This window comes from Taudactylus pleione, unplaced genomic scaffold (assembly GCF_031769625.1).
Source record: "Taudactylus pleione unplaced genomic scaffold, aTauple2 ptg000198l, whole genome shotgun sequence".
In the NCBI taxonomy this organism is placed as follows: Eukaryota; Metazoa; Chordata; class Amphibia; order Anura; family Myobatrachidae; genus Taudactylus; species Taudactylus pleione.
The window spans coordinates 18,915,573-18,941,695 of NW_028284600.1; the positions used below are offsets into that span (position 1 = coordinate 18,915,573).

A 26,123-nucleotide genomic window follows, 5' to 3' on the forward strand; every position below is an offset into this window, starting at 1 on the left:
CCACATATGGAAATTATGGAATTCATCAAATTCTGAAAATTATGTATTTTCGGGATTTGATGGAGTTACTATTCGCCACTGTGAGGTGGCGAATAGCAGGTGACACTTACCTGCTTCCAGCTGATGAGGTCCCCCGGTGTCTCCCTCCGACACTCTGGTCCGTCCTATGGCTCCGGTGGCTGTGCTGTCACCTGTTCTCCCAGCAGAACACAAAGTTTAGAAAAAAAAAATTTTGTTTTTTTTCTAAACTGTAGTGTTGGCTGCTGGGAGAACAGGTTACAGCACAGCCACCAGAGCCGGTGGCGCTGCAGCGGGCACGTAAGTGCGGGGATGGGGGGGGATGTGAGCTGGGGGGGAGGGGGTTGTGGGGGACACAAACTTACCTCCGCTGTAGGCAGTGCTGCGCATGCGCTGGCTTTACGAATGTAACAACGCATGCGCAGAACAGGAGGGAGGTGCGCGGTGAGCGGAGAGGGGAGGGTGGTGAGGGGGACACAAAATTACCACAGGTGTAGGCAGTGCTGCGCATGCGCTGGTTTTACAGATGTAACAGCGCATGTGCAGCACAGATTCCAGCTGCGTTAAGTTAGTGTAGATAGAGATAACTATCTATTTCCCGAAAAGCTGTCATTGCAAAAATGACAGCTTTTCGGAATAGATAGTTATGGGGAGGAGGAATGATGAATTCCTCCAGTAATTAGGTAGAACTCCATCCGAGTTCTAAACCTAAATTACCTCCAGAGAGTTTTAAGGTATGATGAATAGGCCCCCAAATCACAATACTCTTAGGAGTATATTTACTAAAGTGAGGGTATTTAGTAGGGGTGAGCGGGTTCGGATTTCTGAAATCCGAACCCCCCCGATCCGAGTCAGGCTCGACTTTTCCCACCTGACTCGGATCTGAAATCGAGGCAAAACATCATCATCCCGCCTTCCGGGTCTCGCGGGTTCTGGATTCTATATAAGGTACACGCGTCTGCGCCATTTTCTCACTCGGCTGTGGACAGTGAAGTGGGAGGGTGGTAGTTAGGGCTGGCTGGGCTGTGTAGTGTAGTGTAGTGCAGTGTAGTGTTGTGCTGCGCTGTGCTGCTGTTGTCCATAGGGGCTGTGTCCACTCCTCCAAAGTCCATAGGGGCTGGCTGTGTTGTGCTGTGTTGCTGTTATCCATAGGGGCTGTGTCCACTCCTCCAAAGTCCATAGGGGCTGGCTGGACTGTGTTGTGCAGTCAGTTGTCCATAGGGGCTGTGTCCACTCCAAAGTCCTGTGCAGTGTCCCAGTCCTAAAGGGGTGCTGTAGTGTTGTCCAGGGGGTGCTCTGTCCATCAGGGGTGCTCCCCCAAAGTGCAAAAAAAAAATATATTTTTTCTGTCTTTGTGAATTGTGTGCGCAGTAGCCACACGTGCATCAACAAAGTAGTGCCAAGCGTGCGCCTGTGTCATAAGTAAAGGGCCGGCTGGCTCGTCAGTTAAAGGGTGCTGTAACCCCCAAAGTGCACTCCAAATAATATTTTTTTTTTCTGTGTTTGTGAATTGTGTGCACTGTGGCCGCACGTGCATCAACAAAGTAGCGCCAAGCGTGCGCCTGTGTCATAAGTAAAGGGCCGGCTGGCTTGACCATTAAAGGGTGGTGTAACCCCCAAAGTGCACTACACAAAAAATAAACAATTCTTTTTTTTTTGTTTGTGTGCGAAATGTATGCGCTATAGCCGCACGTGCATCAACACAGCAGCAGCGCCAAGCGTGCATCAGTGTCATACGTCAAGGGCCGGTTTGGACATCTGGTCCGGACTGATGGACGTGCCAACAATTTCTGCATTTCTACTGTCACTGCATATGATACTGTCACCACTGACAGAATGGTGGAGGAATTATTTTCTGTGTTTGTGAATTGTGTGCACTGTGGCTGCACGTGCATCAACAAAGGAGCAGCGCCAAACGTGCGCCTGTGTCATAAGTAAAGGGCCGGCTGGCTTGTCCGTTAAAGGGTGCTGTAACCGCCAAAGTGCACTCCAAAAAAATTTAAAAATTCTTTTTTTTTCTGTCTTTGTGAATTGTGTAGGCTGTAGCCACACCTACATCCTCAAAGCAGCAGCGACAAGCATGCGTCTGTCTGTTAAAGGGTGCTGTAACCCCCAAAGTGCGCTCCAACCAAAATAAAATAATCTTTTTTTCTGTGTTTGTGTGTGAAATGTATGCGCAGTAGCCGCACTTGCATCCTCAAAGCAGCAGCGACAAGCGTGCGTCTGTCTGTTAAAGGGTGGTGTAACCCTCAAAGTGCGCTCCACAAAAAATAAAAAATTATTTTTTTCTTTGTGAATTGTGTGGGCTATAGCCGCACCTGCATCCTCAAAGCAGCAGCGACAAGCGTGCGTCTGTCTGTTAAAGGATTACATCGGTGACAGCATCCAAGTAGGCATGTCAGACAGTCCGTACCTGTACTGGCAGGAAAAAGAGGTAATTTGGAGGCCCCTGTACAAACTGGCTCTATTTTACCTGAGTTGTCCCCCTCCAGTGTGTACTCCGAAAGAGTGTTTAGTGCAGCCGGGAACCTTGTCAGCGAAAGGCGTAGGAGGTTGCTTCCACAAAATGTGGAGATGATGTTCATAAAAATGAATTATCAACTCTTCCAGGGAGACCAGCCTCCAGAACGTACAGACGGACCTGTGGTGGTAGATTCCAGCGGGGACGAATTAATACTCTGTGAGGATGAGGATGTACACAACACTGAAGAGGGTGAGGAATCAGTGAATGAGGAGGATGAGGACGACATCTTGCCTCCGTAGAGCCAGTTTGTGCAGGGACAGATTAATTGCCAGCTTGTTTTGTGGGGGCCCAATCGAACCAATTATTTCAGCCACAGTCATGTGGCAGACCCTGGCGCTGAAATGATTGGTTTGTTAAAGTGTGCATGTCCTGTTTATACAACATAAGGGTGGGTGGGAGGGCCCAAGGACAATTCCATCTTGCACCTCTTTTTTTTTCTTTGCATTATGTACTATTTCTGGCCTAGTTTTTCAAACTGCCATCCTGTCTGCCACTGCAGTGTCACTCCTAGATGGGCCACGTGTTTGTGCCGCCCACTCGTGTCGCTTAGCATATTCATCCAGCTACCTCGGTGCAACCTTTTGGACATAAAAACACTATTGTGAGGTGAGAGGTGTTCAGAATAGACTGGAAATGAGTGGAAATTAAGGTTATTGAGGTTAATAATAGCATAGGACCAGAAAAACCCACAAATTCTGTGATTTTAGCTGTTTTTATGCTTTATTTAAAAAAAATACAGATCCAAAACACAAAACCCAGAACCCAAAACACAGAAGGGTGGTTTTGGCAAAACCAATCCAGATCCAAAACACGAAGAAAGATCCAGATCCAAAACACAAACACACGAAAAGTGGCCGATGCATACCCCTAGTATTTAGAAGCGGAACTGTTGCCCATTGTAACAAATCAGATTCTACCTATTATTTATCTAGCACCTTCTAGAAGATAATAGCTAGAATCTGTTTGGTTGCTATGGGCAACAACTCCACTTCTAAAAACTTACACTTTAGTAAATATACCCCTTAAAATGAGGGCAATTATTGTGTATTGAATAAGGAGGCAGAAAACATTGATGATTCTCTTACAGGGAAATACTTTTTTTATTAATATATTAGTGGTAAAATGACTGTTTAATTTTATTGTGAGCAATATTGTTTATTAATTACTAAATTAAGTACCTGGCATCCATCCAGTGGAAGGCCCAGAACAGGCTCCCTGCCCGGCACACTCCGCCATGAGGTCCGGTCAGGACCTCAACCACTCCATTAGGCATACCAGACCAATTGCCACCCCTCTGAAGTTTTCATCCAAATCCATCCAGTGGAAGGCCCAGGACAGGTTCCCTGGGTCAAAGTTCTGCCCAGCGTAGACCAACGGGAGGTCCAAATGGGACCTTAACCCCCCTAAAACCTGACCAGGGTCAAACTGGACCACCTCACATTGGTTTAAATAAGGGGTGAGCGGGTTCGGATTTATGAAATCTGAAACCCCCCCCTGAGACCCCCCGATCCGAGGCCGATCCGAGTCAGGCTCGACTTTTCCCTCCTGACTCAGATCTGAAATTGAGGCAAAACGTCATCATCCCGCCTTGCGGGTCTCGCGGGTTTTGGATTCTATATAAGGTACCCGCATCAGCGCCATTTTCTTACTCGGCTGTGGACAGTGAAGAGGAAGGGTGGGAGTTAGGGCTGCCTGGGCTGTGTAGTGTAGTGTAGTGTTGTGTTGTGCTGCGCTGTGCTGCTGTTGTCCATAGGGGCTGTGTCCACTCCTCCAAAGTCCATAGGGGCTGGCTGTGTTGTTCTGTGCTGCTGTTGTCCATAGGGGCTGTGTCCACTCCTCCAAAGTCCATAGGGGCTGGCTGTGTTGTGCTGTGCTGCTGTTGTCCATAGGGACTATGTCCACTCCTCCAAAGTCCATAGGGACTGGCTGTGTTGTGCTGTGCTGCTGTTGTCCATAGGGGCTGTGCCCACTCCTCCAAACTCCATAGGGGCTGGCTGGACTGTGTTGTGCAGTCAGTTGTCCATAGGGGCTGTGTCCACTCCAAAGTCCTAGTCCTAAAGGGGTGCTGTAGTGTTGTCCAGGGGGTGTTCTGTCCATCAGGGGTGCTGCCCCCAAGTGCAAAAAAAATATATAATTTTTCTGTGTTTGTGAATTGTGTGCGCAGTAGCCGCATGTGCATCAACAAAGTAGCGCCAAGCGTGCGCCTGTGTCATAAGTAAAGGGCCGGCTGGCTTGACCGTTAAAGGGTGCTGTAACCCCCAAAGTGCACTCCAAACAAAATAAAAAATATTTTCTGTGTTTGTGAATTGTGTGCACTGTGGCTGCACGTGCATCAACAAAGGAGCAGCGCCAAGCGTGCGCCTGTGTCCCATAAGTCTGTTAAAGGGTGGTGTAACCCCCAAAGTGCACTCCACAAAAAATAAACAATTCTTTTTTTCTGTGTTTGCTATCACAGCGGTCTGCCCTACATTCGAGGAGCCCTGATGTCGGATTCTCTAGCGAGAATCCGACATCAGGCGGCCGCCGTTCGGCCCCGAACGGGGATCCGAATCAGGCGATGAACACCCAAACAGGATTCGGGTGGACTTGGATCCCCAATGTTCGGAGCGGTTCGGATTCCACAGAATCCGAACCGCTCATCTCTAGTACAAACTGGCTCTATTTTACCTGAGTTGCCTCCCCTCCAGTGTGTACTCCGAAAGAGTGTTCAGTGCAGCCGGGAACCTTGTCAGCGAAAGGCGTAGGAGGTTGCTTCCACAAAATGTGGAGAAGATGATGTCCATAAAAATGAATTATCAACTCTTCCAGGGAGACAAGCCTCCAGAACGTACAGAGGGACCTGTGGTGGTGGATTCCAGCGGGGACGAGTTAATACTCTGTGAGGATGAGGATGTACACAACACTGAAGAGGGTGAGGAATCGGAGGATGAGGACGACATCTTGCCTCCGTAGAGCCAGTTTGTGCAGGGACAGATTCATTGCCAGCTTGTTTTGTGGGGGCCCAAACGAACCAATCATTTCAGCCACAGTCGTGTGGCAGACCCTGGAGCTGAAATGATTGGTTTGTTAAAGTGTGCATGTCCTGTTTATACAACATAAGGGTGGGTGAGAGGGCCCAAGGACAATTCCATCTTGCACCTCTTTTTTTTCTTTGCATTATGTACTGTTTGGGGCCTAGTTTTTCAAACTGCCATCCTCTCTGCCACTGCAGTGTCACTCCTAGATGGGTCACGTGTTTGTGCCGCCCACTCGTGTCGCATAGTCATCCAACTACCTCGGTGCAACCTTTTGGACATAAAAACACTATTGTGAGGTGTGGGGTGTTCAGAATAGACTGGAAATGAGTGGAAATTAAGGTTAATAATAGTACAGGAGCAGAAAAACCCACAAATTCTGTGATTTTAGCTGTTTTTAATGCTTTTTAAAAAAAAAACAGATCCAAAACCCAAAACACAAAACACGGAAGGGTGGTTTTGGCAAAACCAATCCAGATCCAAAACACGAAGAAAGATCCAGATCCAAAACATGAAAAGTGGCCGGTGCACACCCCTAGTTTAATCCCAATCGGTGCACGGGTGTCCGAATGCATAACCAGACAAACAGAAAAACAAACAGACCAATGAATTTGATATATAAGATAATAGAGGGGATATATTATCTACTTGTTATTTGATGTTTAAAAATGTTTTTTATGACAGAGGCAACATTTTATTTCATGGCTATAGAAAATGGGGCCCACATCACAAAATTAAAAATGTTCGAATGACAGGGGCAACACTTATTAAAACCAAGCAGCAATTAATACTGACCCTTTAATATAATTAATACATATTACTCTATTAATAAGTTTAAAGTATAATTTTTCCACTAATACATTAATAGCATTTCCCCATAATAGAATCATCAATGCTATATGCCTGTTTATTTATATATAATAATTTCCCCATTATAAGTGTAGTGTGATTCTTTACCTTCTGATTCACCTGTCACAACGAAGTCATTTTGTTTTCACGGCTTTGTCTGCATTTCTAAACTGCCCACTTAATACATCTGATGTTTGTATACTTCTAATAATAAAAACAGTGTTGCAATGCTCCAATGTTAAATTGTATTCTAAAGTATGGATGTTTGGCTGGTTTCCTGAAGTTTGGACATTGAGCTTAATTAATCAGCATGATGGAAAACCACCCAAAATATATCCGCCAAGCAGTGGCACAACAGGGGGGGGGGAGCACGGCAGGTACTAAATACACGTGCCTGGGATTATTGGAGTGGCCCCACTGTAATACCTCTGACCCTAGTACAGGGAGGCCCCTGCCGCAGAGCAGCAGCAGTCTCTCTCTGCTGTGCGGGGAGAGCGTTCACACTGATCATTCCTTCCTGAATCTGCCCCTGGCCCAAAGGCGCTCGGAACCCCCCTGTGTAGCTTCGTGGCACCATGCACATTTATTTTTTGCAGGGGCATGGCCACGCTTCCACTATTTGGCCACACCCTCTCCAGTACCCAGGTGCATCCGCCCTCTCTATGGCCCTGCCCCCAAGTGTACAGATAAGGGCAGTCCACTCACAAAGCTGTCTAAGGCAAATACAGAGAATGCATTTATGGCCTGATTCAGAGCCGCTTGTAAGCGGCCGCTCGTTCGCTCCGAGCGATGTTCGCACAACTGCGCATGCGTATGGGTTGTAATACGCATGTGCGAACCAGTCAGTGGTTGGAAATTGTGTGCTCGCAAAATAGCGAATGCCTGCTAATTTGAGTGACAGGGGAAGGTGCTTGAAAACGGGGAGTGGAGATCCGAACGCAGGCGTGCCAAACGGTCAAAACGGGTGTTTTAAGGTTGTGCATAATTAACAAAGCAGCGCCATCGACCAAGTCTCTTGGTTGTCTTTTAGCCTGAACTGCTTGCATGATTGCGGTAGGAAAATGCTACCACAAGCACTGCGAGCAGTTCAGATGCCTTTCAATGTACTCGATTAATCTAATAAATAGCGGAGATGACGTATGATGCGAGCGGCCAGGGGGCGTTTTTTTTAAAATAGCGAGCGCATGTTTCGTTCGCTCGTTCAGACATAGAGGTGTCAACAGACCGCAAAGAGCGAGCGCACTATTTAAATATCCGGCCCCTTTTTCTGAACGAGCGAGCGCAAATAGCATCCAGCTCTGAATCAGGCCCTTAGTTCCATGCGTGTAATACTGGAGCAATTATGGATGACTTGTGTTTGAATCTAAAGTGCAGAATGGTCTTCTGCAAAATACTGAAGCAAAAGTGGAACTCCATTAATTGTTTCAATGGGATTTTCACACCTCATTGAACTGCTATTTTCATCCACAAAACTTGGTTTCTGCAACATTTTGCCGTCATTTCACTAACATAAAAGTTTGCAATAGCTGGGAGTGAGAAATTGAACTGTGCTCTGCTTTCCGAAGGAACTAATCAATACAAGCAGTTTACAATTCCAGTCTTCTTACCTTACTGCTGAAGATGAGAAAACTGCTAAGCATTTCCTCTACTTGGCTTCCTCAGTCATCTTTCATCATAATCAAAACCATACTCGCAAATGGCTCTCTGTAGTATTATGATGTGAAAACACTTTAGAGGCAAGTTACATGCCATTATAGGCCAATTACCAGGTTAATTGATAGCGGGCAACAGTTAAACGACTTTGCTGAAAGTTGAGGTCAGCCAAGTTATTGTTGAAGCAAAACATCCATTGCACGATGTGAAGAAAGAATATGCTATAAGCCTTTAAGTTTTCCATTTCATTGTATCTTCTTAAACATTTTTTGACTACAAGAGATTTATGGTGACCCATGATAATTATATTAGTGACAGATGGATGTAGACAGGCACATGTTGATTATCTTTTGGTTAAGCCCACAAAATGGCTGCCACCACTGTGTTTATATGACATTTATACTTTACCAAATTTTGTCTGCCAGCCATTTTAATTTTTGTTCTGCAAAGTTGCTGTTTTAATCAGTACAACTAATACAATGCCAACAAAATGTTAGGATAGACAAGCTGTACTAGATAGGAATGGCCATCGATGGTCTCCACTGATGGTGCCATTGGTGACAGGAATCCATTTATGGTTTACACCGTCAACGGCCATCAGCCATTTGTAGCTAAAACTAGGTGTGCCAATGATGGAAGGGAGTGTGGCTTCATGTTGCATTGGGGTGGAGCTAGGCTCCATGCTCCATGCAGTGGAAGTAAAAAAAAAAAAAAAAAAACATTGGGCTCTCTGCTATTGATGGTGGAGAACTATCGGATCTCCACTTTTGATCTCTAGCCATTGATGCTTTACCATTGATGTCATCCCTAACTCTAGACAGGACAGAAAGATAAGATAGACAGTTTGGGATGTCAAAAGCTCTGAGTGAATTTAAAGATCACATGTGTATGACTACTGATTAGCATACCTCCCAACTTCGGCAAATTTTAAAAAGAGTGACCAAATAAAGGGCATGACCTCGAGGAAAGGGTCTTGACCTCACATGAAATGCAGTACCCATGAGCCACCTCCCCATTTTTATCACACTGGGGCATGCCCAGCACTCTGGGAGTTGCTGGGCATTCCCCCAGTCCCTCTCTACAATGAATAGATGCCACGAGCATGCGCATGACATCTATTCACCGCTTGCATGCCCAACCCTCAAGCACTGAGCCACCAGCCTCAATATATGGCTGCCGGTCCACAAGCTCCAATTAACTTGTGGACCGCACCAGATTTGAACTGATGGCTGTGTTTTACCATTGATGCCTGCTGAGCAGGGCTCCATATACATGAAACTGAGGCTGCTGGAGGGATACAAGGGGTAGGTAAGAGGCTGCAGAGGGGGTTCTTTACTATTGGGCATAATGTTATAAGGGGCATTACTATGTGGCATATTGTGTAAGGGGCATTATTGCTGGGTGGCATAATTTTAACTACAAATCACATGTAAAGGGCATTACTGTGTAACATAATGTGTAAGGGGCATTTCCTGTGTGGCATGTTATAAGTAGGGGTGAGCGGGTTCGGATTTCTGAAATCCGAACCCCCCCGAGCCCCCCCGATCCGAGTCCGATCCGAGTCAGGCTCGACTTTTCCCGCCGGACTCGGATCTGAAATCGAGGCAAAACGTCATCATCCCGCCTTCCGAGTCTCGCAGGTTTTGGATCCTATATAAGGTACCCGCGTCGGCGCCATTTTCTCACTCGGCTGTGGACAGTGAAGAGGGAGGGTGGGAGTTAGGGCTGTGTAGTGTAGTGTAGTGTAGTGCTGCTGTTGTCCACTACTTCAAAGTCCATAGGGACTGGCTGTGTTGTGCTGTGCTGCTGTTGTTAATAGGGGCTGTGTCCACTACTTCAAAGTCCATAGGGGCTGGCTGGACTGTGTTGTGCAGTCAGTTTTCCATAGGGGCTGTGTCCACTCCAAAGTCCTGTGCAGTGTCCCAGTCCTAAAGGAGTGCTGTAGTGTTGTCCAGGGGGTGCTCTGTCCATCAGGGGTGCTCCCCCCAAGTGCTAAAAAAAAATTATTTTCTGTGTTTGTGAATTGTGTGCGCAGTAGCCGCACGTGCATCAACAAAGTAGTGCCAAGCGTGCGCCTGTGTCATAAGTAAAGGGCCGGCTGGCTTGACCGTTAAAGGGTGCTGTAACCCCCGAAAGTACACTCCAGTCCAAACCAAAAAAAAAATTATTTTCTGTGTTTGTGAATTGTGTGCGCAGTAGCCGCACGTGCATCAACAAAGTAGTGCCAAGCGTGCGCCTGTGTCATAAGTAAAGGGCCGGCTGGCTTGACCGTTAAGGGTGCTGTAACCCCCGAAAGTACACTCCAGTCCAAACCAAAAAAAAAATTATTTTCTGTGTTTAGCCGCACGTATATATCAAATCGATATAACATAAATGGAGGACCAAACTTTCTCCGATAAAAATAAAATAGAGAAAGATCAAGAACCACTTCCTCCTAGTGCTGAAGCTGCTGCCACTAGTCATGACATAGACGATAACATGCCATCAACGTCGTCTGCCAAGGCCGATGCCCAATGTCATAGTAGAGGGCACATACAATCCCAAATGGCAAAGTTCAGGAAAATGACCTTGAAAAAGACATTTAAATCAGCTGAAGAGAAACGTAAACTTGCCAATATGCCATTTACGACACGGAGTGGCAAGGAACGGCTAAGGTCGATCCCTAGTATGTTCATGACTAGTGGTTCAGCTTCACATGACGATGGAAGCCCTCCTCCCACTAAAAAAATCAAAAGAGTTAAGCTGGCAAAAGCACAGCCAAGAACTGTGCTTTCTAAGAAGATATCACAAATCCCCAAGGAGAGTCCAAGTGTGGTGGTGGTTGCGATGCCTGACCTTCCCAGCACTGGACGGGAAGAGGTGGCTCTTTCCACCATTTGCACGCCCCCTGCAAGTGCTGAAAGGAGCACCCACAGTCCACTTGCTGATATGCAAATTGAAGATGTCACTGTTGAAGTACAACAGGATGAGGATACTGGTGTAGCTGGCGCTGAGGAGGAAGTTGGCGAGGAGGATTCTGATGGTGATGTGGTTTGTTTAAATCAGGCTCCGGGGGAGACAGTTGTTGTCCGTGGGATGAAAAAGCCCATCACGGTCATGCCTGGGCAGAAGACCAAACATTCCACCTCTTTGGTCTGGCAATATTTCTATCCAAATCCGGACAACAACTGTCTTGCCATATGTACCATATGTAAAGGTGAAATAAGTAGGGGTAGGGACGTCAACCACCTAGGAACATCCTCCCTTATACGGCACCTTCAGCGCGTTCATAAAAAGTTACTGTCAAGTTCAGAAACTTTGGCTAAGACCGTAAGCAGTCCAGGGACACCTAAATCCCGTTGTCCTGTTGTATCCAAGCGCCTGCAAACCACACCGTCAACTCCCTCCTCGTCAATTTCCTCCTTAGTCAGGATCGGAAGTAGTCCTGCAGGCCATGTCACTGGCATGACTGACTCTCCTATCCGGGATTCCTCTGGAGGATCCTGCATTGCTACGCCTACTGCTGCTGCTGTTGCTGCTGCTGGGAGTCGTTCATCATCCCAGAGAGGAAGTAGGAACACCACTACTTTTACTAAACAATTGACCCTCCAACAGTCCTTAGCGAGGAGGATGAAGTACGACAGCAGTCATCCTGAACTGAAGGCCTTGACTGCTATGTTGGTGTTAGACGTGCGTCCGGTATCCGCCATTAGTGCAGTGGGATTTAGACAATTGATGGAGGTAGTGTGTCCCCGGTTCCAAATCCCGTCTAGATTCCACTTCACTAGGCAGGCGATACCGAGACTGTACAGAAACGTCAGAAAAAGTGTCCTCAGTGTCCTGAAAAATGCCGTTGTACACAATGTCCACTTAACCACGGACATGTGGACAAGTGGAACAGGGCAGACTAAGGACTATATGACTGTGACAGCCCACTGGGTAGATGTATCACCTTACGCAGCAACAGCAGCAGCGTCACCAGTAGCAGCATCTCAGAAACGCCAGCTCGTTACAAGGCAGGCTACGCTGTGTATCACCGGTTTCAGTAAGAGGCACACCGCCGACAACCTCTTAGAGAAACTGAGGGAAATCATCGCCCAGTGGCTTACCCCACTTAGACTCTCCTGGGGATTTGTGATATCTGACAACGCCACCAATATTGTGCGGGCATTACATCTGGGCAAATTCCAGCACGTCCCATGTTTTGCTCACACAATAAACTTGGTGGTGCAGAATTTTCTGAAAAGCGACAGGGGCGTGCAGGAGACGCTTTGGGTGGCCCGAAAAATTTCTGGCCACTTTCGCCATTCAGCGACTGCGTGCCGAAGACTGGAGCGCCAGCAAACACTCTTGAACCTGCCCCGCCATCACCTGAAGCAAGAGGTTGTGACGCGGTGGAACTCAACCCTCTATATGCTTCAGAGGATGGAGGAGCAGCAAAAGGCCATACAAGCCTATACATCCACCTATGACATAGGCAAAGGAGGGGGTATGCACCTGACTCAAGCGCAGTGGAGAATGATTTCTGTGTTGTGCAAGGTTCTCCAGCCCTTCGAACTTGCCACACGTGAAGTCAGTTCAGACACAGCCAGCTTGAGTCAGGTCATTCCCCTCATCAGGCTTTTGCAGAAGCAGCTGGAGAAAGTGAAGGAGGAGCTAAGACGGAGCGATTCCGCTCGGCATGTGGGACTTGTGGATGAAGCCCTTCATTCGCTTTGCCAGGATTCCAGGGTGGTCAATCTGTTGAAATCAGACCACTACATTTTGGCCACCGTGCTTGATCCTAGGTTTAAAGCCTATGTGGTGTCTCTCTTTCCGGCCGACACAAGCCTGCAGAGGTGCAAAGACCTGCTGGTGAACACACTGTCAGCTGAAGCGGAACGTGACACGTCAACGGCTCCTTCTTCATTTTCTCCCGCAACTGGGGCTGCCAGGAAAAAACTTAGGTATCCTAAGCAACCCGCTGGCGGTGATGCAGGGCAGGCAGGACCAAGTTTGGACATCTGGTCCGGACTGAAGGACCTGGCAACAATTTCTGACATGTCTACTGTCACTGCATATGATACTGTCACCATTGACAGAATGGTGGAGGATTACATCGGTGACAGCATCCAAGTAGGCATGTCAGACAGTCCATACCTGTACTGGCAGGAAAAAGAGGCAATTTGGAGGCCCCTGTACAAGCTGGCTCTATTTTACCTGAGTTGCCCCCCTTCCAGTGTGTACTCCAAAAGAGTGTTTAGTGCAGCCGGGAACCTTGTCAGCGAAAGGCGTAGGAGGTTGCTTCCACAGAATGTGGAGAAGATGATGTTCATCAAAATGAATTATCAGCTCTTCCAGGGAGACCAGCCTCCAGAAGGTACAGAGGGACCTGTGGTGGTGGATTCAAGTGGGGACGAGTTAATACTTTGTGAGGATGAGGATGTACACACTGAAGAGGGTGAGGAATCGGTGGATGAGGAGGATGAGGATGACATCTTGCCTCCGTAGAGCCAGTTTGTGCAGGGACACATTAATTGCCAGCTTGTTTTGTGGGGGCCCAAACGAACCAATCATTTCAGCCACAGTTGTGTGGCAGACCCTGGCGCTGAAATGATTGATTTGTTAAAGTGTGCATGTCCTGTTTATACAACATAAGGGTGGGTGGGAGGGCCCAAGGACAATTCCATCTTGCACTTCTTTTTTTTCTTTGCATTATGTACAGTTTGGGGCCTAGTTTTTCTAACTGCCATCCTGTCTGCCACTGCAGTGTCACTCCTAGATGGGTCACGTGTTTGTGCCGCCCACTCGTGTCGCTTAGCATAGTCATCCAGCTACCTCGGTGCAACCTTTTGGACATGAAAACACTATTGTGAGGTGTGAGGTGTTCAGAATAGACTGGAAATGAGTGGAAATTAAGGTTATTGAGGTTAATAATAGCATAGGAGCAGAGAAACCAACAAATTCTGTGATTTTAGCTGTTTTTATGCTTTTAAAAAAAAAAAATACAGATCCAAAACACAAAACCCAGAACCCAAAACACGGAAGGGTGGTTTTGGCAAAACCAATCCAGATCCAAAACACGAAGAAAGATCCAGATCCAAAACCAAAACACAAAACACGAAAAGTGGCCGGTGCACACGCCTAGTTATAAGGGGCAATACTACTGCATGGCATAATGTGATATAAGGGGCACTACTATGGCACACCCTTTTTGAGTGGCCATATAAGTATAACATTAGATTGTCCATACCTCCACTTCAACCACTGGTTTTACTAAAATGTACAGTTACTTGCTCTTTCTTACTCTATTCCCAAATCTGAATCAGGGCAAATCTCGCAAGACTCACACTGCAAATCTGAGGTGATTACATTTGGCCCAAAGTTTCTGATTATGTCCATCAACTTTTGGTTATCCCCCCCCCCCCCCCAAAACCTGTTTTTCTCATTCCCTTATACCAGAGATTTTCACTTATTTTAAACTCATGGGACACTGAGCGAGATGCTAAAGTTGCTAAGGCACACCGTCATGTATTATAAAAAGAGATTTTGGGGTATATTTATCACAATGCGCTTTTTTAATGCAAATGTGATAAATATTTTTTGCATAAATTTGCAAAGTGAAAATTAATATTTTCACGAGAATGTACTAATATTCTTCTCTTGCCAGTTGTCAACCATGAGAATGATTCCGAGTTGCACGTAAGATGCAAATTAATTGATAATGTGACTATCCATATCTATGCAATCGCACCACCCCAGTCCTATGTCCGTGAGCCGCCATCACTGTCGTCGGCAGTTTTACCTACCCCATACTAAGTGCAGGAGATGCGAGTGAATGTGGCGTGCACTACACAAAATAGGGAGCAACTCTGGGGCTAAATGCCGACAACACACCCATTGGACATTTCTCTTATGCGTGAATGCTCTGTTGTCGCCCAGGTGTCACCCAGTTACGCCAACTCTGCAGTCGCAGAGGAAAGACTGAGATGCGTAGTAAGTACTGAAAAATACATATGCAGCACGTGACGCATGCATGGTTTGATAAAAATCGCTAGATGCAGCCGGCTTCGAACTTGTATGCACATGTATCAGAGGGGATTTATATTTGTCCAAGTGACAACATGGCAGGACATATTTTGTTTTAATAAATATTATTCTGCTGATGCCCTCTGATGCCTTAAATTGTCCAGAAAAATCTTCAGTGTTCTATTTTTTTTCCTTGAAACAACAGTAGGGCAATGAGATAGAGACTACAGTAGGGGGGTATATGTACTAAAGGCCAATTTTGTGATCGATCTTAAAATTGACCGAAATAGGCAGATATCGACGTCATATTTTAGTATCTAAATCACAGATTTACTAACAGTTGGTTTTGAAATTAAATTGATGTCAGTCGAATTTGGCAGACTTAAATGACGTCGGTCACCATCACCACGAGACACAGGGGCCCACGGGTTGCACGGCGGAACAGTGCCCGAAAAGAAGGACTGTCCCGTGAAAATCAGGGTGGTTGGGCAGTATGGCTTAGGGCCCACAAAATGTCTACCCCTTCCGGGGCAGGTGCCAGATGTACTTCATTTAACTTTTTCTGTCAGCCATTTAAATTTTTGCACTGTCATTTTAAAATGTTAACTAATTTATAAATAAAAAACATTCAGCCAAACAATAATTATTATTTTAGTCGGCTCAGGAAAGGAACTCACCTTTGACAAAACCTGTGTCATACTGTTCAATGTTAGACCAGATATCTGTTCCACACACCGAACAATTCTTGTGCAGGCCTTGTTTTCATTCTGTGCCATCCACAGGATGGGGTCTTCAACGGACATGATGTTACTGGCAATTTCTATCATAATGCTCCCAAGCTGCAAATAAAGACATTCAATTCATTCACAATCAATTAAAAACAGGAATCTATTAAGTTACTTGAAGGTGCTAGTACTAAAGTAGTAGGAGTTAGATTTCCTCCCTCTGTATTTATTACATTTGTTTTAGACAAGTATGTACTGTACATCATTAGACAGAACTGTTTTTCTATTTTGCCTTGCTCTGTTCTGCTGGGATCTCTGCTTTGATAGCACTGTACCCAATTCTGGAACAGCATTCTTTGGACAGATGAAACTAAGATCAACCTCTACCAGAATGTGACCGTCTCCTAGGAATCACCGGGTAAGAGTCTTAGAACTACGGCTATCCTGAAGGCCACTGGACATTTAAGCAGCTGGTGTGGACACTAACAAGGATAATACAAGTCAAGGTGCGGCTAAGGGAGCCTTGGTGCAGCTTTGGGTGCTGGTGCGACTCTAGGAGCCAAGGTGCAGCTTTGGAAGCAGAGATGTGGCCTTTGAGGGCCCATGAGAACTCTGGCTGCAAGGTGCGGCCATGAGGGCTGAGGTGCTGCTTTGAGAGCTGATGTGGATTCAGGCTGTGAGATGCAACTTTGAGGGCTGAGGTGTGGCTTTGACAGCCAAGGTACAGCTTTAAGAGTAAATGTGGATTCAGGCTGTGAGATGCGGCCTTGAGGGCCGAGGTGCTGCTTTAAGAGCTGAGGTGTGACTTGAGAGCCAGATGGAATGCTTTAGCCGCATGAGCGGTGAGGCTACAGGGACAGTTCGACCCAGAGTGCACCGGTGCTTGAACCACAACAAACTCTAGATGGAGGATAAAGAGTATGGGCAAAGAATGTAGTTGAGGTAGAGACAGGCACAGGTGAGCAGGAACACAACTGGCAGGAACCGGAAGGGCACGTACAGATACGCTATAGCCGGCAATGAACTAGCAGGCTTAAGAAATGTAAGGAACCAATGGACCTGCTCGGCAGATGATTGATGATATTCCAAAGGTGAGGAGAAAACATCATCCAGCATTCCCCTAGGAACTGAAGGTGTCGTCCCAGTACGGTGCATACGTTGAGCAGAAGCAGAAGTCCGGGCATGTGGCTGGTGAATTGGATGACCTGGAGGAGGAGAGACAAGTGGAACACGGGTATGTAACAAAGCACATCGGCGAATTGTGACAGTAGCCCCCCCCCCCCCTTGACGAGGGGTTAAGGAACCTCTAGAACCGGGTTTGCCAGAGAAACCCATGAAAAATATCTCTTTTAGCCTCAGAGCGTGCAAAGACTTCTCAGGTACCCAAGAACGCTCCTCTGTTCCATACCCCTTCTAGATGGGCCAGGAAATGTAACTGTCCTCACATAAACATGGAGTCCAAAATCTTCTTCACCACAAACTGTTGTCGACCTTGAACGAGCACAAGAGAAGGTCTTCCAGGACGTCTAGATCTAAGGAGAAGAATACCGGCTTAAGCAAGGAACAGTGGAAGGTGTTATTAATCTTCAGCGTGTTGGGCAATTTAAGCTGGAAGGCCACAGGATTAACTTGAGCCACGATCCAGAATTGTCCAATATATCAAGGACCAAGCTTCTGACAAGGCTGACAGAGCCTGATGTTCTTCGCAGATAACCAAACCAAATCCATGTTCTTTGCAGATAACCAAACCAAATCCCCAACTTTGAATTTATGTGGTTTCTAGTATTTATCTGCCAATGTCTTAGAACACAACAAAGCCTTGAGGAGGCACTGAGGCACCTTGTACCAGACAGAGCAGAGTCTGGAAACCGCAGATGGAGATGAATGGCTCAAAGGAGTTTGCTCTGTGATGCAGTCTAGCGTTCCAGAAAAAAGGCGAGACTGAGGAAGAAGAGTGGCATGAATTATTAAATGCAAATTTAGCCATATGCAAATGGCTCAGCCAGTCGTTATGGCACTTGGAAACAAAACATCGGAGATATTGTTCCAGAGACTGGTTAACCTGCTCCATCTGCCAGTTGTATTGGGGATGGTAGCCAGAAGATAAGCTAAGACTGATGGCTAAGGAAGAACAGAAAACCTTCCAGAAGCGAGCAATGAACGGTGTTCCTCAGTCTGACACGATGTCCAGAGGTAACCCTTGGAGCCGGAAGATATATTGGATAAATAGAGTGGACAGCTCCTTAGTAGTGGGGAATTTGGTTAAATTAATGAAATGTGCCATTTAACTAAACTGCTCCACCACAGTCCAAATGATTGTACATTGTGAGGAAGGATTAAGTCCACCACAAAGTCCATAGCAATATGGGTACAGGGTTTTGAAGGCACTGAAAGTTCCAGCAGTAGGCCCGTGGGAGCGGCCTGAGGAGTTTTGTTCCTGGTGCAAAGGTCACAGGCTAGGACGAACTCACGAACATCTTGATATAACGATGGCCACCATACAGAACGGGAGAGCAGATCAAGAGTCTTGGAAATCCCTGGGTAACCTGTTGCTTTGCTGGAATGAAAGTCTATGGGAAAGTTTTCTGGACTGTACAACCTGAATATATATATAATGGGAGGTGCTACCTGATGAGACTAATTGCAGGCACATAAACAGACAAATCTCAGGTGCACAACTCCAAATTATTAATAATACATAAATGCAATACAATTTTGCAATCAATAGAGGTTTTTAGCATAAACATGGCCAGGGTTATGGGCCTACCCACCATATCCAGATAACCTTTTTGGGGAATGTCCCTAACATACTAGGGTTCAAATCCAGAATGCAGGACCCCCCAAAACTGGCCCAGCCAAGCTGCCTCAGGGCACCACCATAGTAAGAAAAGTGCAGTGTAAAGAGATAGTTAAGTCTGGATTAGCACCCTTCCTTATTGGAGATTATATAAACTAAGAAGGAGACTGTCTTAACTTCGAATTCATACTTCTCGAGTTTTGCGTATAGATGGTTTTCCCAAAGCTTCTGTAGTACCAGTCTGACATGATGACGATGTTGATCCAGTTACTGGGATTAGATCAGTATGTCATCTAGGTAGACTACAGTAAACATGCCTAGAAATTTACAGAGGATATCATTGATGAGATCCTGGAAGACAGTCGAGGCATTGGCAAGTCCAACTGGCATAACCAAGTATTCATAATGTCCTTTGTGGGTGTTAAACACTGTCTTCCATTCATCACCCTTTCTGATCTGAATAAGATTATATGCTCCCCAGAGATCAATTTTAGAAAAGAAAGTCACTTCTCGTAGTTGGTCAAAGAGAATTGACCGTGACCTTGTTGAGACCCTGATAATCAATACAAGGTCAAAGCAATCCATCTTTCTTCTCGACAAAGAAGAAACCTGTCCCAACTGGTAATTAAAAGGACAAATAAAGCCTATAACTAAACCATCTTGGATGTATTCCTCCATAGCTATATTCTCAGGAATAGAAAGATCATACAGTCTGCCCTTAGGTAGTTTAGCACCGAGTACTAAATCAATGGCACAATCAAAAGGCCTATGCAGGGGAAGTGTTTCAGCCTTTTTCTTGAAAAAAAGTTAGGGAAATCATTATATGGGACAGGCAATTCCGGAGGAGTGGTAGGTGGAGGCAGTTGGACAGCCCATACTGGAAGAGAAAGGCACCTTGACTTGCAGTCTGAACCCCATTGGCGGATCTCACCTGACTTTCAATCCAGATTGTGGCAGACCAAGAACAATCAATCAGAGCCAAGCCTGGACATTGCAGCAGGTAAAATAGACTGATTCTGAATGCAGGACTCCCACAGTTAGACGGATGGATGGTGTTTTGAGTCTGACTGCACCATTAGATAGTGGGCCTCCATCAAGTCCGCAGATGGAAATCGGATGCAACAGGACTTCTGATGGAATGCCTAGAGTCTCCAAGAAGGAATAGTTCATAAAATTCCCAGCTGCTCCACTATCCACAAAGGCTGAAATAAAAATTTCCTTTCCGGATACCTGAATAATAGTAGGTACCAAGAAGGAGTTTTTGGGAGAAACAGATGCAAGGCCTAGATGTAGTTCTCCTGGCAGATCTAGACTCACCTTCTGGGTGAGAGCTTGGATTTGTGTGGTTAGAACCTGCGTAGGATTCTTGTTTGGATCCATATCAGCTGCAACTGTTAGGGCTGGCTATAATGTTATGGTCTCCTAGGAATCACTGTGTAAGAGTCAGGGCAGAGGCGCATTTTTGAGAGCTGAGGAGAAGCTTAGAGAGCCAATGTGTATTAAGGCTGAGAGATGCGGCCTTGAGGGCCGAGGTGCAGCTTTGGGAGCCGATGTGGATTCAAGATGCGGCATTGAGGCCTGAGGAGCAGCCTTGAGGGCAGAGGTACAGCTTTGAGAGTGGAGATGCAGCTTTGAGAGCCAATGTGGATTCATGCTGTGAGATGCGGCCTTGAGGGCCGAGGTGCGGCTTTGAGAACCGAGGTGTGGCTGGAGAGCCACATGAAATGCTGTAGCTGCATGAGCTGAGAGGCCACAGGGACATTTCGACCCAGAGCACCTTAATTACATCTCCATTGTTTAATTTCAAATCCCTTGTGGCGGCGTACAGAGCCACAATTATGAAAATTGTGTCACTATCCAAATATATATGAAAATAGCCAGTGCTATTTCTGCAGAAAAATAGGTTCAGAAACCCTTGAGGGGGAGCAAAGGTGGGCATAGCTGTGGACAATGTGGGTGGAGCTACAGTGGGAGTGTGACATCAATTGGTGCGTAACCTATTTTTTAAATGACAATTGTCAAAGTTTGGGCTATGGAGTTGGGTGTTACTATAACATGTCAATCTAGCATATAAGTATATATAACTATACAAATACCCAAATGTAGGAAAGAAAACTGCTATAAGTTCACACACACACCCACAGAAAACCAGAATCCATACTAAAAATATAAGGTAAGCCACAGCAATATATATAGAAGAAAAGTAGGATCCATATTAATATTGAAAAAGCCAGATCCACATAAAATACATTGAAAAAGCCAGAACCACATACATTTAATTGAAAAGGCCAGATCCACATAAACTGGGTATTATGGTGATACAAGGACCAACGTCCCCTGCCACCTCTCCAACACTACTCCCTGCTTCTACTAGGCCCTGGTTATGATTTCAGATACTGTAATGAAAGAAGGTTGAGGCCATAGAGAGCATGTGATGAAGAGAGAATTTGGATACATGGTGTTGAGGGAGAAGGCGATTGCCATGAATATTGGTATTTAAGATGAGTCTGAGGACATGTGGGCAGGATTTCTGGTAGATACCCTATTTTAGGCAGCCAAAGTAGGGATGGGCATCAATGCTATATTTTTCAGCTTGATCTCTGCAGTCAATAGAGTATATTACAGTATAATCCTGCCCATACATCAAGTGGAGACTTGGTGTATGGGTAGGATTGATCCTAAAATCCTTACCTGGTCCCTGGCATCGATTTCTACTCTGTGCTTATGTGACTTAAGTGATTAAAACAATTGACTCAGGACTGGCGATTGGCCATCCCTTTTTTTTTTATTTAATTGCATGAAAAATAAATTACTTGGGGTGAGGGGGGTTTCCTGAATCATTGGGGGAAACCCTAAATGGACAGGGTAGCACATTCTGGAATGATCCCAAATCTTTAATTCCATGTACTGACCCCGGAAGAGAAGACACCTAAGCCTGGTACGTGAACCAGTTATTTGATACCCAATCTGACAAAAACTTAAGTACTGTACGTCACACATACCATGGTTGGCACCCATTCCTTTTGGTCCCTTACAGCAGTTACCACCAAAGCAGCTTAAGCTATTTATTATTTACCTCATGAAATTAAACAAATGTAGTTGATGTGTCTCTGGACACCAGGTCAAAATTACAGTACACTATAGGAGCAGCTGCAGTATTTTGAATATGGCTCCGGCCACGAGCCAAATAGGAGCGGCAACTCCTGATTGGCTGCTGGCACCATATTGGAAATTATGTGGCCACTGCGGCTGTCCGACTCTTCATGACTGTTACTGGATGGCTGCCGGTCCATGACTGCAACCAGCTTGTTGCTGGCGCCAATCCACACCACTCCCTGTGCCACTGACAGACGGGTTCCATTTTCCAAAAGAGCTTCAGGAACGGCGTTCCGGACCGTTCCCCCTGAAAATTAGCCCTGGACCTAACGGTATGAGTAGGAGGAAAATACCTTTTTATTCGGTCCTCTCTCACCCTGAAACTACTAAAACTCTTATTTTGACTACTGCAGTCTACTCCTCTCTAGCCTTTCCATATACTGCCCGCCCCTCTGGACTCTGGCCCTCATTCAGAGGCGGTCGCAAGAAGCGATCGCTCTCTCTGAATGAGGGCGACCGCTTCTTTTTTCTAGTGTGGCCTCCTGGTTGCTAGCTAAGCTGTGGGTTACCACCCACAGCTTAGCGACCGACCAGGTTGATGGTCAAGACCATCGCGACCATTGGGGCTTGCGACGAGACCCTAAGGTTGGGTCTCGGCAACCGCAAACCCCAGGAAGCTGATCGATCAGGAAGCTCCCCACTGACATCACTGCTGATGTCAGTGTGGCCGCCCACAAAACGGCAGGCGTTCGCCTGGGAATGCCTCCGTTTGTGTAGCCACCCCCTCGCCCCGCCTGCAAAACGGGCCGAGCTGTCAATCAACATCGACAGCCAGCCCTTTTGGAGAAACTCTCTCGCTCTGGAGCTCACTCCAAAAGGGCTGGCTGTCGATGTGCGGCTGCTGCGCGTGAGCAGGGCCTTAACATCGACCTGAATGAGGTCTGAATGAGGTCCTCTAACCTTAACTTCTGCTGCCCAGCACTATCCCTTGTCCACCACTTAGGGCTCTATTTATTAACATTATTTTTACTAAAATAAAGTGAAAAAGGGTGTTTTCACACCCTTTTCACATTATTTTAGTTTCACCTGTAGTAAAATTCTACTCCAACCCCTAGTATCACTTATTTTTAGTAAAGCAGATCGCATTTCCCATAATTGTAATGGGAAATGTGATCCGACCAGAGTTACTAAAAATAAATTGTAAAAAAAATACCGGGGGAAGCCCTGTGATAATAACGCCGCGGGCCTGGGTGACAGGGGGCGTGGCCTAATCAGGGGAGGCATGGCCACGTCCCCTTAAGAAAAAAACACTGAACAAAAAAAAACATTTTAGCAGCGCCGCTTCACTGGGATGGGGGCACTGTGAGCCCCTCAGCCTGGCACACAGCCAATGGGGGTCACGATCAGCATGATCGCTCCCCTCAAAGGCATAGGAGACTGCTTGCAGCAGCTGGAGCAGTCTCCCACTGCAGCCCAGCACACAGCAGCGTGTGCTGGGCTGCTGTGATGTAGGAGGGAGGGGGGGGCGGTGCCGGACCAGGGCCCCCGCCGGGCCCCTCCAGCAGGGGGTCCGCGATCGTGGGGGGTGGGGCTTAGCATCGGTGGGGGGTAGCAGCGACGGTGGGTCGGCGCATGCGCGGGCTGGGATCCGCAGGGACAGAGCTTTATCACAAGCTCTGTCCCTGCAAGGGATTTATAGTAAATCCCTGTGATATTGCCTGAATTCGCAATGCGAATTCACTCGGTAATATCACACTACAATCCGCATTCAATATGCGGATTGTAGTAAATAGAGCCCTTAATTTTATACCACTCTGAATCAAGTTCAAACTTTTCTCACTTAAAAAGCCCTTAACCAGTGGTGTTCTAAGAGAGGAGAGGGCCCGTGTGCAGCCTCCATTTGAGCCCTCTCCTCTCTGGCAGTGCAGTAGATTCTGACTTAGGGTCTCATTCAGACCCGCTCGTAAGCGGGTCGATGTCGTGCTATGCGCACGCGCCGCACTGTGCGTGCGCAAGCCCCGGAGCAAGAGAGAAATTCTTTCACTCTGGGGCTCACTACAAAAGAGACGGCTGTCGATGGTGATCGACAGCTGCCTCTTTTGTAGTGAGCCCCGGAGCTGGTGATCGACAGCTCGCCCAGTTTTGTAGGCGTGCTTCACAAAAGGAGGCGTTCCCAAACGAATGCCTGCTGTTTGTGTGTGGCCCCACTGACATCACCAGCTCTCTGGGGCTTCCGGAAGACGAGATCCTACCACAAGGGTCTTGTTGCAAGCCCCGATGGTCTTGACCTGGTAACCCTGGTCATCCACAGCTTAGCGAGCGGCAAGGAGGCCGACTCTTTTTACAGATGTGGCCGCCCTCATTCAGAGCGACCGCTCGCATTTTGCGAGCGGCTCTGAATGAGGTCCTTAATGCCAGAATCTACTGTGTATGCGGGGGGCTCCGGGAAAATGGTACCTGTGCCTTATTCCCAGGGAATCTTTTCTGTGCATGCGCGAGTTACCGCCATTTTCCCTGTGATTTTTGCCGCTCTGCAGCGCTGGCCCAGCCCTACTTGATAAATGCTACCACTAAACTGAGTGGTTGCTATGGGCAACTCCTCTACTGGTACACTATGCCACTCTTTTCACTGCTTGATACATCAATCACTAAACTGTATTAATGGCAGTCACAATAATGTGCATCCTATTCGTATCACTTTTAAGAGAAAAGGTTGCACAAAAAGATGCTCTGCACTATCGAGACGCACGGCGCTCACGCTCTCGTATGATAGATGTATGTGGACACATCCGTAGAAGCGGATTGGTTGCTATGGGCAACGTTTCCACTGGTCCACGTCTCTATTTTTTTCACTGCTTGACACATCAACGCCATAATTTGTAGAATTGTCTGAGATCCTAGAGGGGTTATACAAGTGGAATATTGGGGACGATGGGGGTGAGGATGAAATTTACGTTACTAACCCCTCCTCCCACTGCACAATGCAACAAATCCTTGCAACACGCATTGGGTTATAGCATAATGATGTAACTTAATGCAAATTGGATGTGGAAGGTTGGCCTACTCTCACAGACTTCACTGTAGAGTGGACATGTATGCTGTAAGTCCCCAAAACAGTTTGGCTCTTGAAAATATTCAAAGCCCAATCTCCAATCTGATGTCGCACAGAAAGATGTATTTCAACCTACTATAAATTATTGGAAGTAAAGCTGGCCATACACTAGACAAACTTTCATCCAACTACAGTAGTTGGTTGGAATGAAAATCCGGTAATTTGGGAGCAAATGGCTGATTGTCATTTGCTCTCATACATTACCAGATTTTTATCCCAACCAACCAACTAGTTGGATGGTTAGATGAAAGTTGGTCTGGAGTATGGCCAGCTTTAGCTGTTTGAAAGAGGACATGTATTTCAATGCTACAGAGAAACAGACAAAGATAAAAGGGGCATCCACTTTCATACAACTTTAATTTTGGGGGGCTGCACTTGCCCTTGTGATGCTTTAACTGAATAAGTGGCTTTATTTTTCTCATTGTCATAAATAAAATATGTGTGAAGGTGAGGGACCCTATCAGTCAATTCAAGAGAGCTTATAAAACATTAACAAAGTGTAGGAAATAGCAATATGAGATTGCCTTAGTGGGCACACACACAACCTTGGATTCAAGTATAGAAGCCAAATCTTTGCAAGTTTTCTAAGCAAAGGCTGCTAATCGCAACTGAAGTGCCCAACTTCCAATAGATTTATTCAACTCAACTCTGCTTTGTCAACAGCTTTTCATTCCGAATCTGCGTCGCTGACATGTGGTGGAAGGCGGCTTTTCTATACCATAATTATATTATTCTTTTAGCCTTACCATCTGTTCTGCATATAGTCTATTTACTTACTCCAAATATGTTGAATTTTTTTTTTTTTTTTGCTGAATGGCTTCTACTATTTCCAGCACACTCGCCCCAAGCAATTCCATTAGAATTTGCATTCAGAGAACATCATTATTTTAGAAATACAGACAATTTAATAAATGCATGAAGCTTTTATTCATGCCTCATAAAATAATAGGGAATTGTATATGAAACAGAGATGTCATCTCTAGACATGTATTTCATATGAAACAGAATATTTTACAGTAGGGAACTTTTTTAATTTTAAGACTAGTAGCATAAAGAGATCCAGCTTTGAAGGAGAGAGGGGTCTGTGTGTGGTTACTGGCACATACAGAACTAATACAGTGCGGGTGTGGTATACAAGATAAACAGTTAAAAGATCGCCAATGTCTAGATAGACACCCAATGTTATACAGACAATAAGACAACAGGGACAAAAGGTCGACACACTAAAGGTCAACATGGAAGGTGGTCGATGGGTACAAATGGTCGACAGAGTCAAAAGGTCAACGTGAAAACGGTCAAGTGGCTGATTATTTCTGACTCTAATCTTCACCCTAGGCCTAAACCTCCC

General features: G+C 46.2%; 1 protein-coding gene across 2 annotated transcripts in view; it reads right to left on the reverse strand.

Moving 5' to 3' along the window:
* Nucleotides 1-26,123, reverse strand: part of ADGRA1 (adhesion G protein-coupled receptor A1) — a 1,066,191-nt gene that overhangs the window by 633,608 nt on the left and 406,460 nt on the right. For both annotated transcript variants that reach the window (XM_088476934.1, XM_088476933.1), the window contains one exon: nucleotides 15,723-15,884. In XM_088476934.1, the coding sequence (XP_088333060.1) occupies nucleotides 15,723-15,884 (162 nt within the window). The remainder of the gene's footprint in view (nucleotides 1-15,722; nucleotides 15,885-26,123) is intronic.